Here is a 21,294-nt window from a genome sequence, read left to right as displayed (position 1 = left end):
TTAATTGAATGCAATAAATTGTAAATACCAATATTTGCCTTTCTCACAGATACATCGGCTTATGTATTGACTGATGTGAACCAATAAGAAAAGTTAATATTTTTACATAACAAAATCCACAAAAAGATGCTTAAAATAATTTATAATTATTATTATTATATTACCAATTAAGTTAAGTTAAATGTCATTTTTTACTACAGTTTATTGTTAAACTATAAAGTATACTTTCGATTCGCAAAGTTTTTACTATTTCTGGCTCTGATAAATGGTGTAATTTTGACAATTTTTATTTTGGCAGGCCTGCAGGGCCTGAAGGCATGTTTTCTTCAAAAATCACCCGAAATTATTAACTTTTTTATTTTAAGGAAAACATGCCCTACGAACCTGCAGGCCTGAGTGTGCAGAGTCAACTGATATTTTTTTTTTTCAAGGCAGATTATTAGTACTTAATGAAACTGATAACCAATATTTGGACGTGATATGCATCTACAATAAAAAAGGGAAATATTTTTGTCGAAATTTAAAATATAACAAACTCCAACACAGAACTTTGTTTAAATGCCTTTAGCAGATGTGACTTAAAATTTAAATACTGAGGTTTAACGAAGTGAAAATTTGCTTTGCACTTGTTAAATTAATTAATTAATTGCATGGGCTATTGTAAGACCCACAATATTTGAAACTCATAAACATTCATTTTCAGACATTACGTAGAACATAGTTATATATAACAATGTAAAAAGATAAAAAAAGCATGCATGTTGAATGCTGATAACACGCTCCATGAGGCATGGGAGCACATAGTTTTTCTGGTAGATTTTTAGAGTTTTTTGTCAGTAAAGGTTTTAAACTGGATTACATCTCCTGTCATTCACATCAGACTGAGGTTTTTGTGTCTGCAGCTCACTGGGGCCTTTTTTGACATTCAGAAATGATGCCACTACAGCCAAAATTACAAGAATACATACAGATACAGAAAACTGTCAAAATGTCAAATATCATCCTTGATAATCGACCAGGCTGACAATCTGTCGACTCCCTGAAGTATATTTAAATTATATCTCACACACACACTCACATATATATATATGTTCAGTATATTTTTACATACAGCGATTTTGATTCACAGAGAAATTGGAAACCTTGTAAAACCAGTTCCTCTTCCTCAGAAGTATAAATAAATTTCCAGAGCATTGGGAAAACCCAAGGTACTTTCCTCTGATTAAAACAGCATCAATCTGTCTGAAATACACCTGCAGTACAGGTGAACCTGTCAGCAGCTCCAGCAAAGCAGGTTAACACAACATAACACAACACACACAACACAACACACACAACACAACACAACACAACACAACACACACAACACAACACAACACAACACAACACAACACAACACAACACAACACAACACACACAACACAACACACACAACACAACACACACAACACACACAACACAACACAACACACACAACACAACACAACACAACACACACAACACAACACACACAACACAACACACACAACACAACACAACACAACACAACACACACAACACAACACACACAACACACACAACACAACAGGTGAGAGCGCGACAACAGCTGAAGTTTACACACCTGACAGGTGAAAGTGAAAGTGGACGACAGCTTCACTACATGCTGAACCAGGAGGAGACAAACCGAAAGAGAGAGAGTGTGTGTGTGTGTGTGTGTGTGTGAGTGTGAGTGTGTGTGTGTGTGTGTGTGTGTGTGGTGTGTTTGCAAACGTTAGCATCGTGCTAGCTGCCGGATAGCAACATGACTACAGTCTGCTGTGTTAAATTAGCTCATTTAGCGACACAAAAACACAACACGGCTTCAGGTTCACGCGTCCAGCGCGAGACACACCGCGTGGGAACCTGTCACACGCGACACATCATTCACAAGTTAGTTAATTTTAAAATATAAATCGAGTTACTCACTCAGAAAGAATCAGCTGACACGACGGTGACTCAGTAGACTACTCCACTTCCGCATTCTTGTGCGATGACAATAGCGCCAGCCAATAGTCGAGAAGGAGACTGAACGCTCTGGACCAATAGCGGCGCAGAAGTCGTGCTAGCCAATGAGGTGCGGCGACAGTGAAGCACACACCCACAGCGGAGCCAATCAGAGGCCACAAAGCTCCCGAGGCGCACCAATAGAAAATCACAGCGCGGCACACTGGACACACACATACACCGCGCGGTATGTGCGCACGAGCACAGTTACCGGTAGTTACACACCTGTCACACACCGGCAGCGTTTTAACAAAACAATGAAAACAGGATTTCAAAATTTCAGTGAAGAGCTTCTAACATGAGTTTAATCAAACATGTCAATAATTAAAAAAAAACCAAACCAAAACAACACTGTGAAATGTAACTAAGATTTAGGAAAATGAAATGAAACTTAGGAAAATGTGTGAGATAAAAAATTTAAATAATTAGTTCATTACCTGATGCATTTTTCTATTTTTTATTTTCATTCATTTGTTCATTTTTTAAATTTTATTTAACTTAATTTTATTATTTATTTATTTATTTATTTTTATTTTTTGATTGGTGCAAAATTAGGTATGGTGGCGCTAGGCTATATAAGCAAATCAAATAAAAATAAAACAAATTAAATTAAATGCTCTATTTTTTAATTAAATTTTTTATGTTATTTTAAATAAGCATATATTTTTGTTTTTTCTTCAATCAGTTTAACTGATACTTTGACTTTAAGTATTTTTACTCACCTAAAACTCATGCTCTGGTGCCCCCAAACCTTAATATTAACAGAAGGGGAAACAAATATTCGACGGGGGAACATACTTCAGTACTGAAATATTCCAGGTCAGTGGATGTTTTTCGGTCTGAGGAAAGTACCTTGGATTTCCCCTCTGCGGTGAAAATGTATTTTTTACTCATGAGGAAGAGAAACTCGCTTCCAAATGTCAATGCCAATTTCTCTTTGAATTGCCCTTTTGTATGAAATGTGCTTTACAAATAAAGCTGTCTTGCCAATACACATAAATAAGGACAGAAAAAGGAAATAATGACACACAGAGTTTGTTAAAGAATATATTTAGAGAAAAAAAACATTACAACAAACCAAATAAGGATCACTCTGATGTTAACATTTTGCAGTTAATTTAACTTAAATTAACATCATTATTGATTGCTGTACGGGAAATCAGGAAGATATAAAGAAAAATGACATGAAAGAAAAAAATAATTTAAAAATATATTCATAAAAAAATAAATATAATAAAATAAAAATATAATAATAACAATAATAATAATAATAATGAAATAAAATTAAAAAATCGCCCTTAGATGATAGGCATTTTTTTACTATTTCTTCTCATTAATTTGACAAAAGTATTGATCAATAAATTTAAAAAAGAAATAACAGAATTATCTATATTGGAAGTAAAAATTATCTGCAGCTCAAAAGTCTGATTATTTTTTGAACGACGAAACACAAAAGTGAGGCCGTATTTGTGCAGTTTTGTGGGACGGCTGATCTGCATGATCCCTGTCCTTGTCTTATGATCCTCGTGTTTCTCTGTATACATACATCTGTTTACAGCTCTGACGCAGGAGCCAGACACTATTTTGGTTCATCTGTAACGGCGTGGACCTGAGCTGACCTCACACACACACTGATACCCGCCGAACGCAACACAACGCCTCACTCCTGTCTGCTGCGACCCGACGATTTCAGACGCAGAAAACACAGCAGTCATCACGTACATCTCAATACCGAGAACATAAACACGATAAAGCCTGAAGCATAAAACTAAAAACATCAGCGGGAGCAGACAGTGAGGAAGCTATGTCAACATGCTCGCGTTTCCTGCCTCGTAAAAAGTTAAAAATTAAAAATGAATATGCTGCTTTTTACTTTGTGACCTTTTCTTTAAGGCCACTTTAACCCTTTCAAACCTGGTTCCATATCAGTTTTCTTGTGCTGCGCTCACACGCTTCTCACATATTGTTTAACCCTTTGAAACCTGAGAAAATCGGTTTACTTTTTCTTTTCAAAACATTGGGGAAATGATAAAAAAAAAAGTCCCACAAATTGCAAAAAAATAAGTAAAAGGTGATGAGGAAGAAAAAAAGGGGAGAATTATTTGAAAATTATCAAAAATGGCCAGAAAAATGTATTTATAATCATTATAATTATATATGTAAAATTATTTAACAATTACAATTATTTTTATTTTTCCCTGCATTTATTTTGAGTCATTTTGTTGCTCTTCACAACATTATTTAAAGAATTGCTATTACTTAAAATTTTTGAATTTTCTTAATATGTTTTGAGTGGCTTTTTTTTGTTTGTTTGGTTTTTTTTTAACTTTTCTTTATTTTGTTGGTTTTTGTTTTCTGTTTATTTTCAGGTGATTGTCTTGTAACTGCCTCTCACATAATTTGGTTTAATTTCTTTAAAAACAAAATGGTGAAAAAAGGCAGTGACCAACTTGGTTGTTCAAGTTCAAAAACTAAGAAATTAGTAAAAGGTGACAAAGGAAATGACCTGAAAATTTGTTTAAAAACATAAATATATATTTATAATTATATAAGTAAAATTATGATACAGATTAAAAAAAAAAATTCTGCATTTATTTTAGGTCATTTTCTTGTTTGTTTGTTGATTTTTTATTTATTTATTTTTGGTCATTTTTGTTTAATTTTCTTGCCTAAATTGCCTAAATTCTCAGGATTAGGATCAGGATGTGCACATGGGTGAATTTGTAGTACTACAAAACATTTTTGAATGTTTTTTTACAACCCCAAGGATTGTCAGACAATGTAAGAAATAACATTTATGTGTTTATTTCTTTTTTTGCCTTCATTAATAGGCCTTTTTATGTTCCAGGTACTGTAACAATCGTGTTAAAGCTTTGCTTCCTCAGAACTACAGCCTGTTTTTAATCATGATGTTCATGTGTGAGGCCTTATAAAAAAATGAAAATAAAATGTGGGATTATTAAAAATCTGTTCATATGTTGGTTGAAAGTTCTGGATGTACTTGGTGGTCTCACAGTAAATGACAGCTGGTGTGTTTTTGTTTCAGTCAGGTGGTGTTGCTCCCTCTGGTGGTGTAAATCAGAAATCTTCCCTCAACACTTGTCCCGACGCACGGAGTCAGTGTGTACATTTAAAACTCATTTCCTATTAAATTATATTATTCATCATAAGCAAGTATAGCTGGAGCAAGAGAAATTTGTGGCTAATTAACCCTTTATAACCTGAGCAAAAAGTGGCTTAATTTCTTTGAAAAACATGGGAAAAAGGCTAAGTGAAAAAAAAGAAAAAAAAAAGAAATGGCCCAAAAATGAATGAAGAAATTGGTAAAACATATAAGAAAATTACCTAAAATTAGTACAAATAAAATAAAATAAACATTTAATAAAACAAAATTTAAAAAAAAATTAAAAAAGAAGAATACAGATATTAAAAAATAAAAAAAGACTGTAAATCTAACCATGGAAATGACCTGAAAAAAGTGCTTAAAATTTTGAAGATTTTTTGTACCATTATTTTAAATATGTAATCATGATAATATTGGCTTTTTTCTTTTCCCTTAGACATTTTTCTCAAGCTTTTTAAAAACGCTTCGAAGTTTTTCTGTGTCTTAAACTAGATATACCGCCACACGGTTCTTTGCCTCTGTGCACCAGTCAAGTTACATCCATGTCTGTGAAAACATTACGCTTCACACACACACAATCTCTACAAACAGCACAAGTTCAAGGTGGTCCTTGAGGGTTCTTGAATTATGGTCCAACACATGTTTTGTAAGGTCACTGTGACCTTGACCTTTGACTCTCAGATTCAAATCACTTCATTCTTGAGTCCAAGTTGACGTTTGTGCCAAATTTGAGGAAACTACCTTAAGGTGAAAATGAGACAGATGTAAGGTCACAGTGACCTTGACCTTTAAACACCAAAATGTTATCATCATTGTTAAGTCCAGTTGAACGTTTGTACCAAATTTTAGGAAATTTCCTTGGGGCTGTTTTGAGATATCACGGGAATGGGATAGACAAAGTCACAGGGACCTTGACCTTTGACCACCAAAATCCAATCAGTTGATCCTTCAGTCCAAGTGAACATTTGTGCTAAATAAGACGAAATTCCCCGAAGTCGTTCCTGAGATTTTGTTTTGCCAAATTTGAGGAAGTTTCCTCGGGGCATTCTTGAGATGTCACGTTCATTAGAATAGGACAGACCTTGACCTTTGGCTTATGACCACTGACGTCAAATCAGATCATCGTTGAGTCCATGTGGACGTTTGTGTCAAATTTGAAGAAATTGCCCTCAAAGTCTTATTGATATATCATGTTCACAAGAATGGGACAGATGGACTAGTAGCAATAATAATACTTTTTTTAAAAAATAAAATAATAATAATAGTATTACAGAAAATTATTGGAAATTACCTGGAAAAGTTCTCAAAAATTATAATTATTCCATAAAATAATTTTAAATATGTAATTTTGATAATTAGCTATATATATAGTTTTTCCCCTAGATTTTGTTTTCTAATTTTACCCTTGACATCTTCCCCAGCGTTTTAAAAATAATGTTCTAAATCTACTAATTTCTTGCAATTTGTGAGCCATTTCTTAACAAGCTGCTCATTGTTTTTTCCCCATGTTTTTTAAAGAAATTACACTTAATTTGCTCAGGGTACAAAGGTTAAAATACCTGTTGAGGGCGTCCGAGAGCAGCATGAGAAAAGTCATGTCACTCTGCGTTTTAAAGGGTTAATGCATGGTATAAATCTCTTTAATTTTGTCTTCAACCTACAAGTTTTTATTTGTCAATCTAAATATGGAGGGGGTCCTGTCCCCCGTGTTTCCCCCCCAGATCTCCGCCTCTGCTGGATGCAGCATGTAGCTGTGGTGAATGTCTGTAGAAATAAACAGTGGGTCAGCTGAGAGGCAGAGCTCTGAGCGGATCTGTTAATGTGTCTGTGACGACTGACCAGACGCTCAAACTTCTGCTGTTGAACCTTTTAGGTAAGCAGCAGCAGGAAGCGAGGAGGCGGACAGGTGGGTGTAGATCCTAAAGGGCCAATCACAGCTGCTCGTCCGGTCAGTACTTATCTGCACCCCGCCGGGCCAGACACTGATTTTCATCTTTGTTTTCTTTGCACTGCGAAGCATCTACAATCACAGCATGGTAAGAGAGTCACGTTATGATGAGCGGGAGCTAAATCACTGAGGAGATCATTATTTCACAAAATAGAGATCCACAAACTGCGTATCACGCTGAGCACCTGTGGATGAAGTTTCATTGATTTCTGTCTTTTCTTTCTCTGCAGACGAGCTACACAGATAAAGGGGAGAAGGTAAGATGAAGACTTTTTTCTTGTGCTGCATTCACGAGCATTTAAACTGAAATCTGAAATTAGTTTGATTTCTTTTTAAAACACGAAAAAACTTGTGATGAGACACTTGTTAAGAAAATGTCCTGCAAAATGCAAAAAAAAAGTTTAAAAAAAAAAAGGTGACAAGGAAATGACGTGAAAATTAGCTGGGGGTATTACTAGATATCATCAAATTCAAAATAATATTCAAAAAATATATTTATAACTTTTTTAATTTCATATATTATAATGTAGTTCTATTTTAAAATTTTTTTTTTTTTACAAAAGTTCAGGTAATTTTATTTTAATTTTATTTTTTTTAATATATAATTTTTTTAGGAATGAAGATCAGGACAGAACTCAAATTGTAATTTCTATTATCGCCACACTGACATCTTATCTTTGCTGCTGTTTGGGCCATTTCAGGTCAGGTTGTTTGTCACCCTTTTCCTATGTTTTGAAAGAAATCAAGCATATTTGCTCAGGTTCAAAGGGTTAAAAGAGCCTCTGAAGAGTCATATTTGGAGGAATAAATGAATTATTTTAAATTATTTAAACCTGCAGCTGATATATTAAAGCTAATTATTCATAACTTCAAAACACACAACATTTTGTAAAGGTTTTATACTTCTGACCTGTGGGAGTATTTAAAATATTGGATCTGTTGCTTAATTTTTGACTTAATTTTCTTTCAGCATGCGCGGGGAAGGTTTGTCAGGTTTCATCATCTCACCTTCTGGGTCGGAAACGCCAAACAGGTCAGCATCCAAACGCTGACACACAATAAAAGAAGGCATTTTAGATGAATAATCATCAGTAATATATGTGTAGAAGCTAAAAGACGTGCAGCGTTTTTTAAAACACAGCATAATGTTTTGCAAAAAAAGATCAACATTGGAAGTAAATGGACTAAGATGACTCGAAAAGTCTGTGTGGATGTGATTAACATGGCAGACATTTAGTCCAGATTGTGTATTTGAGTGAAAACAGTGAATTTGCAGCTCAGCTCCTACAATAAGTCTAAAATACACTGTGGAAACTAAATAGTTACATTCAGACTGTTCAGGTCAAAAAATGCTTCACTGAAACCCATTCAAACTGACATTCACTCACAGTCACGAACAATGTTGCTGCTAATTATTGACACATCCCAGACTGTGATTATAATTTTAAAGTTAGTCTGCTTAGCATGTAGAATATAGAAAATAATTGATTTTTGTGTTGTTTTTTTCCATCTAAAATCATAGTGGCATCATGATGAAAAACTGGCATTTAAAGGGTTAAAATTCAGAAAATGAATGAATATTTATTTATGATTAGGGCTGATGTTGGTTGAGAAAATAAACTCGCTGAAAGTAGAAATTAATATTAATGTATACTATTTTTTATATTTTTATTATTTTTTAAAAATTATTTGTATTATATTATTTTTTAGCTTTTATTTTTTAAAGCTTGATTTAAAAAAAAGAAGCACATTTTGTGTGCAGAGCGGTAAATGAGTGTGAGAATTTGACACTGCACAAAAAAAAAAGTTTAAAAATCCATGTTGCTGAAAATAATATACACAGACAAATCCTTCTTGGCATGAAGTATATTGAAAATAATGACAATAACTCAGTGAAAGAAGAGAATTATAGAAAATAATTTCAATAAATAACATTTTTAAATCTTGTTTTTGAACAGAGCATTTTGTGCACAGAGTGATATGTGTGTGTGTAATATGAAAGCCCTAAGGGTTAAATGTTGGTACAATATAATACAATATTCACCTCTATAGTGTAGTAGAGGTATAAGTTGCATGGAATAAAATTGCATACAGTACTTGAGAAATGCATGCAGCTACTTTCCACCACTGTTAATAATCATTATATTCTGATCATAAAATGTAATTGAAATGAGATTTCCAAAGCAGAAAACACCATAAATCTGACTAACTTTCATTAAAAAAAAGCTACTCAAACGTACTCAGTTCATCCAATCATCGTGGTTCGGACAACACACAGCCAGGATTGAGAAATCCATTTTTTTCTGGCAGCAGACGAACTCTTTCAACTGTCTCTGACTTTGTCAAAGTCCATCATGTGTGATCACTTCACAGGCGTCCTCGTTCTACTGTGATAAGATGGGCTTCCAGGCTTTGGCCTATAAGGGTTTGGAGACGGGCAGCCGCGAAGTGGTGTCTCACGTCATCAAACAGGATAAGGTACGCGGTCACACATCCTGCACTGGTCTCAGTATACATCTACGATCAATGACATAAAAATAACCACTTCTCCTCTTTCCTCAGATAATATTCGCCTTTGAATCGCCTCTAAATCCTGGAAATGAAGGCGAGTCTTTTATAAAAATGTCATAGTAAAGTGTTGTTAAATTTTTTAACAAAAATGTAATTTCATAGCATGTAGTTAAAATTTACTTGAAAATGTTTCAGCATAGTATGTCATCAAAATTTTGATAAAAATGTCATTGTATAATACGCTGTTACATGGAAAAAAAAAAACGTCATAGTACGTTTTTAAAATTTTGACCAAAATGCTGTAGTTTAGAATGTCAAAATTTGCACAAAAAAATGTCATTAAAGTTTCGGTAAAAATGTCCAAGTATGGTATGTTGTTAAAATTTTGATAAAAATGTCATAGTACAGAATGTTGTTAAAATCTGCTTAAAAATGTCCCAGTATGGTGTCATTAAAATTTTGACAAAAATTTCATACTATAGTATTTTGTCAAAATTTGCATGGACATGTCATAGCATAGTATGCCATCAAAATTTTGACAAAAATGTCACAATTAAGTTTGTCGTTAAAAAGTATAGTATGTCGTCAGAATTTGCATTAAAACGTCATAGTAAAGCATGTCATGAAATTTTGAAAAAAAAAAATCACAGTATAGTATGCCAATTTAAAAAAATATAGTCATTAAAATGAGCACAAAAATGTTCTAGTACCGAATGTCGTTAAAATTTTCACTAAAATTTGATACTATGTTGTTAAAATGACGCGGTCGGTAATGTCACAGAAATTTGCATTACGGTGTGTGTATAGACACACAGTGTGTGTTCCTGCGTCTCAGCACGTCTATGTCTTCCCTTTAGAGATGGGACAACACTTGATGAAGCACGGAGACGGAGTCAAAGACATCGCCTTCCAAGTGGAGGACTGCGACTTCCTAATCAAGGTAACAGTGGACGCTGATGTGCTGCTGATGGATTTAGTCACAGCGTGGATTGAATTGGCCACGCCCTTCACGAGGAACATTAACGGAAATTTAATTGCAAGAGGTAGAAATGAACAACTCGGATATTATCTGACATCAGCTGGCCCGTTTGCTTAACTTTTGTCTGTTAAGGACTGTTTTTTTGGAAAATGTACCATTACACCAAGCTATACATTTACAGACAGCCGTGGACGACAAAGAAATACGACAGTGTTCGAGTCCTGCTCCCAAACTTTGACTTACAGGGAAACTTGTTAGAAAGATTGTAGGATTTTAGGATGTTTCTACGAAATCTGGCCACTGATAGGGTGCTGGGTGGCCCCCAAACCATTTACTAATTCACAATTAAAATGAAGTGAAACCTCCTAAAATCCAAGAAATGGCCTTTAGTACTAGAAGTATCCCAAAATCCTAAAAACCTCCTAAAGTCCTAGAAATGTCCTAAAATCCCAGAAATGCCCTTAAATCCTTGAAATGTCCTAAAGTCTTAGAAACATCCAAAAATCTGAGAAATGTCCTAAAACCCTAAAAGAATGTCCTGAAATCCTGGAAATGTCCTGAAATCCTAGAAACGTCCTAAAATCCTAGAAAAGGGTTAAAAAAAAAGGTCCTAAACATGTCCTAAAATCTGAGAAACATCCTAAAATTCTTGAGACCTCCTAAAATCCTAGAAACGGCCCAAAATCCTTTATATCCTGAAGTCCCAGAAAAGTTCTAAAATCCCAAAAACATCCTGAAATCTCAAAAATGTCCCTGGCCTCCTGTCATTTTGCAAAAGTGGCCCCCAAACAGAGCCAGTCCTGCTGTTCACGCTGAGGTCATGTGACGTGTTTGTGTCGAAATCGGGACAAACACGTCGGAGCTGCGACGGACAGCTTTGATGTTTGGTGGCTTGTTTGAACTCTCTGCCTCAGTCGAGGTCAGACTGCAGCTCTGCATGAACTGTTGACCATCAGGTGGCTGCAAAGACTCAGAGCGATCACTGACAGCAGCCTCAGACTACAGCGTCAGACAGCAGCCTCAGACCACAGCGTCAGACTACAGCGTCAGACTACAGCCACAGACTACAGCATCAGACAGCAGCCTCAGACTACAGCATCAGACAGCAGCCTCAGACTGCAGCCTCAGACTACAGCCTCAGACTACAGCGTCAGACAGCAGCCTCAGACTACAGCGTCAGACAGCAGCCTCAGACTACAGCCTCAGACTACAGCCTCAGATTACAGCGTTAGACAGCAGCCTCAGACCACAGCCTCAGACTACAGCGTCAGACAGCAGCCTCAGACTGCAGCCTCAGACTACAGCCTCAGACTACAGCATCAGACTGCAGCCTCAGATTACAGCGTCAGACCGCAGCCTCAGGCTACAGCCTCAGACTGCAGCCTCAGACTACAGCGTCAGACAGCAGCCTCAGACTACAGCCTCAGACAGCAGCCTCAGACTACAGCGTCAGACAGCAGCCTCAGACTGCAGCCTCAGACAGCAGCCTCAGACTACAGCCTCAGACCGCAGCCTCAGACAGCAGCCTCAGACAGCAGCCTCAGACCGCAGCCTCAGACCGCAGCCTCAAACAGCAGCCTCAGACCGCAGCCTCAGACTACAGCGTCAGACAGCAGCCTCAGACAGCAGCCTCAGACCGCAGCCTCAGACTGCAGCCTCAGGGACACGTTCAGTCCTCAGCCACTGGAGGGCTCCACGAGCCGTCTCCACACAGACTAACTGCTGTTAACCCTTTGAAACCTGCGTCAACATCACCTCTGTTGTGCTGTTTTCAGATGCCTCTCATAAGTTTTGCGACTATTAAACCTAAATTGGTGCAATTTCTGTCAAAAACATGAGAAAAAAGGCAATTAGCAACTCAATAAGAAATGTTCAACAAATTGTAAGAAATTAGTTGATTTAAAAATTCATGATTCATTTCCTTGTTTGTTTGTCTTTTGCTTTCTTCCTTTTTTTTTTTTTTTTGCAAATTTTCATGTAATTTTCTCCTTTCTACTTTTTTCTCCCACCAATTTCTTGGTAATTTTTTTTTTTTGCAAGATATCAAAAAATATATAAAACAAACAAGAGAAAGGTCAAAGGAAAAAAGATAAAAACTTGGGTAAATTATTATAACTATAACTTAATTTATAATTACATTTTAATCTTTTTTTTGTTTTTTACTTCTTTTGCAAATCTTTTTGGTAATTTTCTTCATTTTATTATTATTTTTCATTTTATTTCTAATTTTATTTTATTTTCAAATTTTAAGTACATTTTTGGCCATATTTTCTGAAGCTGCTCATTGTATACTTCCTATATTTCTGAAAGAAATTAAGCCTAATTAACCTGTCCCCTGACAGACAGCCAGAGAGCGCGGGGCTGTGGTCGTCAAGGAGCCCTGGGTGGAGCAGGACAGCCAGGGGAGGGTCAAGTACGCCGTGATTCAAACGGTACGTAAAGACTGACGCACCTGTGAAAGCTTCGTGCAAATACACACATGACAGTGGACGAATGAGGTTGTGTTTTGTCCTCAGTATGGAGACACCACACACACACTCATTGAGTACCTCAGTCCCTACAAAGGCCTTTTCCTGCCGGGCTACAAAGAGCCGTTGTTCAGGGATCCTCTGTTAGCCACACTGTGAGTCCCACTTCTGCTTCTGCTCCAATGTTTAACCAAAATCTATGGGTTTTTTTGCATAACTTTCACGGAAAAGTACAATGTTCTCTTTGCAGTCCAGCGGCGGGTTTGAGCTTCATCGATCACATTGTGGGAAACCAGCCAGACGACCAAATGGTGCCAGTTTCAGACTGGTAAGGCTCCTGTTTGAGCGCACGTACACACATGGCGGGCACAGCACACACACGGGGCAAAAGGACGAGTAAACACTCCACAGAAGGTCAGTCCACCTCTGTGGCAGCGGGACATGTTAGAGCAGACAGCCGGGTCCTGGCTGCGGTCCAGTCTGACATTACCGACTATTAAAATGCAAAAAGTCGACATTTTTGATTCAGGAAAAGAGGGATAAAAGGTGTGTTTAACCCTTTGAAACCTGAGAAATTGGCTTTATTTTTTTTCCAAAAATATGGGAATACGGTGATGAGCAATCTACGAAAAAATTACCAAAAAAATTTGCAAGAAATTTGTAAATAAATAAATAAATAGAAGGAGAAGAAGACGAAAAACAAAAATTAAGGAGAAACGGAAAAAGAAAAGTAAAAGGAAAAAAGGAAATAATTTATTAAATAATAAAAAAGTGATTCCCGCGGTCATATAATTCCTCGAAAATTTAAAACTTAGAAAAACAAAACACAAAACAAGAAAATTACCTGGAAAAACAGTGCATAAAACACAAAATAATTCTGTAAAATAATTTTAAATATATAATGAGGATCATTAGAAACATAATTTTCTGCTTAATCAGATTATCACATGAATGGTTAATTTCTCTAGACCATGCCGTTTTTGAGCTCGTGTATTTTTAGTTTTTGATACTTGTTATATTTAGCATTTATTGCAATTAATGTACTTTATTTTGTATAGATTGCCATTTATTTACAATTTCCAATTTTGTTTCATTTTTCGTGTTTGCTCTGTATGAAGATAACAATTATATACTTTGTTATGTTTATATGATTGCAAAAAGCTGTATTTTACTGTACTGTATTTTACAATCAAAAATACAAAGCTGTATTTGTAGCATGGAAATCCAAATAAAAATATTGTGGAGAAAGAGAAATATACTTTCTTAAAGCTGCCTGAAGACTGGTTAAAAAAAAACATTTAAAAAAAAAGAAAATTACCTGAAAAGTGCTTAAAAATTATAGTAACTCTGTAACACATTTTTAATTGTTATTTTAAAAATTAGCTATAAATATAATTTTTCCCTCGATTTTTTTTCTTTTTCTTGCCCCAGAAAGTTTTGTCTTTTTAAAAATAATTTTCCAAATCTAATAATTTCTTGCAATTTGTGGGACATTTCTTGCCATGTTTGCCCGTTGCCTTTTTTCCCATGTTTTTGAAGGAAAATCAAACCAGTTCTGAGTGTTCAAAGGGTTAAATACTTAATAAGGCACCTGAACGCAGCACAAAAAAAGGATGTCGATCCAGGTTTCAAAGGGTTAAACAGTCCCAAATAAGGCATGGCTCGTCATTTTCGTGACCTTTTCTGTTTCTGTTCTGAATTTCAGGTATCAGAAGTGTTTGATGTTCCACCGGTTCTGGTCGATAGACGACAAGCAGATCCACACGCAGTACAGCTCGCTGAGGTCCATCGTGGTGACCAACTACGAGGAGACCATCAAGATGCCCATCAACGAGCCGGCGCCGGGGAGGAAAATCTCACAGATCCAGGTGGGATTTCATCGCTGCCATCTCATTTTCTTTGGGACTTTTTTAATCCAAATTTCCGATGGAAAAACCCGTAATCCCCGGGGCGCTCAACGATTTCACACGGACCAGTCTGCATTGCATCACCCACCAGCCGGTGCGGCGCAATGCATTCTGGTAGTTGTAGGTTTTCTCCCTCTTGAACAAACGCGTCCTTTTTCTCTGTTTTCTCTGGTCATTTAGCACCAGTTTCAAAGTGTTTGAGTCTTTTTACTGCAGATGCAGACTGGTTTATGTGAGGACTCTTTATGTCAATGAAATTCACCTTTAACCCTTAGAAACCTGGATTTCTTTTTTTTTTTGCATTGCATTCAGACACCTTTCAGAAGTATTTAAACTAGTGCTGGGCATAGATTAATTTTTTTAATCTAGATTAATCTCACTGCAATCCTGTAGTTAATCTAGATTAAAATTATAGATTTGAATTTTGCCAAAGACATTCAAAATAATATCTATCTATCTAAATGATGAAAATGCATCACAAACTGCTTGAGAAAGCTGTTCTACTATAATATTTGGTAAAGAAAAATAATGTTCCATAAGATTTACTTTGGTGTTTAACTTTATTTTATTTTGTTAAACACAGACATTTAGGAGCACAGGTTCTGTCTCCATGTGGAAAAAGCTTTTTCCTGCTAACTGGAATGAACAGCAGAGGGCGCAGCCTCTGATAACATGACCCTAACTGAACTGTGGGCCTACATTAGAGGTCATGAAGAAGACCATTAACAGTCAGCAGCTTTGTGACACGGCTTGAGCCAATCACTCCGGTCACTCAGGCAGACCAGCTTCCGCCTTGTTCACGCCCCCTCCGCGTAATTCGACCAGGTATACATCCGCGCTTAAACAACAAAGTGAAATTGATGCCTTGCTCACTGTATAGACCCAATTTAGTGAATAGTTTATCGCGCGATAATTTCCTTATCGCGCGATAAGAATCCCGCGTTAACGCAGCACGTTAACGCCGTTAACGGCCCAGCACTAATTTAAACCTTTGAACTCTAAGCAAATCAGTCTGTTTTCTTTCAAAAACATGGAAAAAAGACAATAAGCAACTTGGTGAGAAATGTCCTGCAAATTGCTATTAGATTTCCAGGTGACTGATAGTAGATTTAGAAAATTATTATTTTTTTAAAGTTAAGGTAAGATTTCTAATAATATTTAGATATTTATTTTGTTGTTGTTGCTAGTTTTCAGGAAACTTTTTGTATTTTTTCCTAATTTCTTGCTAATTTCTGGGTCATTTCTTGTTAAGTAGCTCAGTGCCTTGCTGCTACATTATTTTGGAGAGAAATTCAAGGCAATTTGCTCAGGTTTCAAAATAAAGTAAAAAAACAGCCGATGCAGAGGTGCCAAAAACTGTAGTTCAACATATCAAACATGGTTTCAGTCTCTACGGCCACTTTGACCGGCTGTCCAAATGTGGCTCCAAAAATAAAAGATGGCGATGGCAGAAATGTCAAACTCAAGGTTTTAAACAGTCCACAAATCAGAAGTTGACGTCGCGGTGGCTGCGTCCATTTCGTTTATTGAGTCTATGAGGAGAAATTTGTCCTAACTGACAGTCCCGCCTCTGTGGATTTAATGTCCTACGTCTCTCTTTACAGGAATATGTGGACTACAACGGCGGACCAGGAGTCCAGCACATCGCCCTCAACACGTCAAACATCATCCAATCCGTGAGGCGCATTTCATTGTTGCCAGAATAATTTCATATTCGAGGTTCATACACATTTTATCAATAACTTTCCAGGACTTTGAGTTAAATTTTCAAGCCCATATGTTCTCTGAAACGACCATCGATACTCCTTATCAGTTATTTTTCATTATTATTCTTTTAAATGTATATCATTAAAAATATGATTAGAACTGAACATTTAAAATAACTTAGGGACTATGAATTATTTATGGGGTGCAAAAGAGGAACTTATGTTAATGTTTTGGCTTTAGGGGAGGGGCATACAAATTTAAATGGTTGTATTTAGCAATTTTCCCCCATTTTTTTTAAGGATAAATGCCATTTGAAGGCATGTTTACCTTAAAAAAAAACATTTTTGGCCATTTAAAAGAAAAAAAGGCTTATTTTTTTCTTTTAAAGTGTTTGGTGATATTTAAAGAAAATATCTGGCAATTTAAAAAAAAATGGGTGATTATTTTATTTTGGCTTATGGTTAGGGTTGCAACTTAAAATAGTTGTATCATGTATTTATTTTACCACCAAATTTTAAAGAAGTCGTGTTTTCTTTAAAAAAACAAAAACAAAAAATTTTTTTATTTAAAAATTTGTGGCAATAAAAAAAATGCCAATTTTTTTTCTTAAAAAATGTTGGTGATCTTTAAAGAAAATAAATTGGATTTTTTTCTTTTAAAAATTTGGTTGATTTTTTAAGAATTTTTTATTTTTTTTCCAAATCAGTGGGTGATTATACAGTTTTGTGACTTTTTAGAAGCTTTCAGGATATTTCCAGGCCTATTGCTATATGCAAATTCTATGTATTTTCCAGGTTTTTCATGACTGTACAAAACCTGCACATTAATCCACAGACTTCACAAAAGCCTCCCAAAATCTACAAGTTTAAGATCCGGCTGTTTTTCATCGTCTTAAATCAGGTCCTGAACCTGCGCGCCCGAGGGATGGAGTTCCTCTCAGCGCCCGACACGTACTACACCGACCTGCGGAAAAATCTCAAAACCGCCAAGATCAAGGTGAAGGAGGACCTGGACCGTTTACAGGTGAGGAGACGGGTCACATTTGCAGCCTCTCTGCTGCTGCTCTGAAATATAAACTCCGTCTTTTCTCTCCGAAGGAGCTGAAAATCTTAGTGGATTTTGACGACAAAGGCTACCTCCTTCAGATCTTCACCAAACCCGTGCAGGACCGGCCGACCCTTTTCCTGGAGGTCATCCAGCGGCACAACCACGCTGTGAGCGCCACGCAAACTACACGCAAACTACACGCAAACTACACACAAACTACACGCACACTACACGCAAACTACACGCAAACTACACGCAAACTACATGTAAACTACACGCAAACTACATGCAAACTACACACAAACTACTCGCACACTACACGCAAACTACACACAAACTACACGCAAACTACACGTAAACTACACGCAAACTACATGTAAACTACACGCAAACTACATGCAAACTACACACAAACTACTCCCACACTACACGCAAACTACACACAAACTACACGCAAACTACACGTAAACTACACGCAAACTACATGCAAACTACACACAAACTACCAACAAACTACACACACATTTTTAACAAAACTTTTCCATGATTTTTTCATGACTTTGAGGCTAATTTTCCTGACTCTACAAAATCACTGCTGCTTTTCTCACCTCACGCTGTGGCTCTGTGTGTGTGTGTGTGTGTGTGTGTGTGTGCGTGTGTGTGTGTGTGTGTGTGTGTGTGTGTGTGTGTGTGTAACAGAGAACAGACAGATTAACCCTTTGAAACTGGACCAGACTGGTTTGATTTCTTTAAAAAAAATATATGGGAGAAAAAAGGCAACGAACAACTCAGCATGAAATGTCCCACAAATTAAAAAAAATTAACAAGAAGGAGACATCAGAATGAGCAACAATATTATTTGGGGGAAACAATGGATGAATTGGTTATTATATATACATATATATTTTAAAACTATTTTTAAACAAATTAAAATGTCTAGAAAAGTATATTTATATTTTATGATTTTGAAATATAAATTCAATAATTTTATCTCATTAAATTGTTAAATGATGATTGTTATTATTATATTAAAAGCACACAAAAAATAATTTTTAATATACTACATTCAAAGTAGTGTTTTTAAACTTTTTTTATTTTGGAGCGTCGGAGCCTGCGGTATGTCGGTGATTAGCATATATATTGACATTGTGACAGTTCACTTCTGCAAAAGCCTAAAATGATAATAGAAATAATAAAATAGAAATAATACAAGTCCTGTTTTTCTGCTCTGATGGCTGTGGGATCAAAAATGTCAGTTTGAATGGGTTTCAATGGAGCATTTTTTGACCTGAACAGTCTGAATGTAACTATTTAGTTTCCACAGTGTATTTTAGACTTATTGTAGGAGCTGAGCTGCAAATTCACTGATTACACTCAAATACACAAACTTGCCGAAATATGCCGTATGCATGAACACAGACAAAATTATCAAAAAATTAAGAATGAAAAGTGTGTAAAATGCGTCAAACGGTCCCAAAGGGTTAATGATGTATTTCTGTATCACTATACTGGCCTTCCTATTTTAAACAGCTTTATTAAATGGAAATGGGGAAACATATTTTAGAAAAGTAATAAAAATGTGTGGGTTTTAATAAATTTCCAGGTTTTTCATGACCGTATGAACCCAGAAACTAAAACTATAACTGAAGCTGTAACTGAGGCTGATCTTTGAAGGCTTTATTCGGCGGGACGTTCAGGCCCGTGGTCGTGTTTCTTACTTTCTCCGGCTTTAAGAAGGCGGGACGCAGCCGGCTGAACACCTGTTTGCAGCTCCCGCCCAGCGTGAGCAGCATCACAGCAGCGCGGTTGTAAAAGCTCCGTAAATCTATCACAGATCCAGATTAAAAGGCCTCACAGCGAGGGGGATCTCTGGGTTGGGTTGCACCCTGTGGCACCCGTGCGGCCTGTCGGGACATGCTCGCCGTGTCGCTCCGCGGCGTTTTGGATACAAAGCATGAAAGTGAGAAATCTGAACCGCCAGCAAAGAATCTGTCGGAGCAACCACCAACACTTGATCTTTTGATTAACTATGAAAATATTTACATGATTAATCGGCGAGCCCGCCGGCGAGCGAGCCCCGCGAGGAGATTTATCCGCCCCTGATCCGACATCAAAGCGTGTAACACCCTGAGCGCTGTCTGAGAGGAGCCATAACAAATGACACAGGAGATCTTTTTTTTGGGTAATTAGCCATCTGTGTGCTCTCCCCGCAGGGCTTCGGGGCAGGAAACTTCAAGTCTCTCTTTGAGGCCATTGAGAAGGACCAAGACGCCAGAGGCAACCTCACCACGCTCACACCCGAAGGCCAAACCAAAGCTTTCTACTGAGCCTCCGCCACCTGCCGCCAAACCACACGGAGACTCTGATGCACGCCAACATCACACGCAGAGTTTAATGTTAATGCGACATCAGATACGCTTTAATTTGTCAGTATATTAACACGATGTATGACTCAATAAAGAGTTAATTATGACACTATTATGCACGAGTGAAGTTATTGAATGCGATTACAAATAAAAATTCCCTGTCGATGCGCAAAGGCACATTTTTCCTAAATAAGTGCTGCGGTATGATCACCTGTAGACTGCTGATGAGTGAGGTAAATTTGGTGCTAATACACTGTATAAGATTTGAGATATGGAATATTTTCGCTCTACGGTGTTGCACTTTGTAGACGGTCCCTAAGCAGCCTGCCGCAGTCAGATAAATATAAAATGAAATCTAAAATAAAATTTTACTTTTTAAAAGTTTTGGTACAAGATTGTAATAAGTTCGATGCAGCTAATAATGGAAACAAAGAAAAAAGACAGTAAATAAACATGAGCAAATTAATTAAAGCATAAAACAAAAAATAACAACAAGACAACAAAATTAAATAAATATTAAAATTTGTTTTTAGCAAACTATTTCATCTGTTTTTTGTGTGTGTTTTGACTTTTTTTGGTTCTGTTTTTGACTTTATTTATTTATTTATTATTTCTATCACTCAGCCACTTTATTTTTTGCTTTTGACTCTTTTAGGTTTCTTATTTTAAACCAGGTGGGATAACTTTGGGTGAACATTTAACAACTTATGCTGAAAAATGGATTTAAATTTTAAAAAATGAACAAACATGACCGTCACTGGAGTGAGGACAGGACTCTCAATGTGTTTTAAGGCCCAAAGTTTCTAAATTATTTCACTTAACAGCATATTTTCTTCATAGAAATGTCAGAGAATCATAATACAAGTTATTAAAGTAGAACTTGAGGTAGTCTGTAGTTTTCAGAGTTTTTCTACTAATCAGAGTATTTCCCTAAATGTTAAATATTACATTTACCATTATAGGTTTTAAATGCATTTATCTTCAGCAAACATCTGTAAACTATCAGATATCATTCAGTTATTCAACTCTTCAGAGAATGAGAGAGTAGCGGACACCGGCGGAGACAGCGGCGGGGACACCGGCGGGGACAGCGGCGGAGACACCGGCGGTGACACCGGCGGGACAGCGGCGGAGACACCGGCGGAGAGTGAGAGCGGAGTGGACACTTTAAAATGTCTCCCTAAAAATACAGTT

At 36.5% G+C, this 21,294-nt stretch overlaps 2 protein-coding genes across 5 annotated transcripts in view; one reads left to right on the top strand and one right to left on the bottom strand.

Moving 5' to 3' along the window:
• The window catches only part of mtmr4 (myotubularin related protein 4), an 84,951-nt gene that overhangs the window by 62,885 nt on the left and 772 nt on the right, over positions 1-21,294 (bottom strand). For 2 of the 4 annotated variants that reach the window (XM_088088305.1, XM_088088306.1), the window contains exon 1: positions 1,622-1,646. The exons of 1 other annotated variant lie outside the window; for it this stretch is intronic. The gene's annotated coding sequence lies outside the window, so the exon portion shown is untranslated. Of the gene's footprint in view, positions 1-1,621; positions 1,647-1,965; positions 2,030-21,294 lie in introns of those variants that run through there. One more of the 4 variants, XM_088088311.1, reaches the window with a different exon arrangement.
• Positions 7,086-20,212, top strand: hpda (4-hydroxyphenylpyruvate dioxygenase a). Its single transcript, XM_088088314.1, has 14 exons — positions 7,086-7,203; positions 7,346-7,372; positions 8,086-8,148; positions 9,489-9,593; positions 9,678-9,720; positions 10,484-10,566; positions 12,948-13,037; positions 13,122-13,228; positions 13,324-13,401; positions 14,779-14,941; positions 16,585-16,656; positions 17,588-17,710; positions 17,785-17,901; positions 19,948-20,212. The coding sequence occupies exons 1-14, from the start codon at positions 7,201-7,203 to the stop codon at positions 20,059-20,061; spliced, it is 1,188 nt and encodes a 395-aa protein (XP_087944440.1). The 5' UTR covers positions 7,086-7,200; the 3' UTR covers positions 20,062-20,212.

The sequence above is a fragment of the Plectropomus leopardus genome, chromosome 15, assembly GCF_026936395.1.
Source record: "Plectropomus leopardus strain MGB_pleo_1.0 chromosome 15, ASM2693639v1, whole genome shotgun sequence".
NCBI classification, from domain to species: domain Eukaryota; kingdom Metazoa; phylum Chordata; class Actinopteri; order Perciformes; family Serranidae; genus Plectropomus; species Plectropomus leopardus.
Note: the sequence above shows the minus strand (reverse complement) of the source record. Positions and strands in the feature narration are given on the sequence as shown.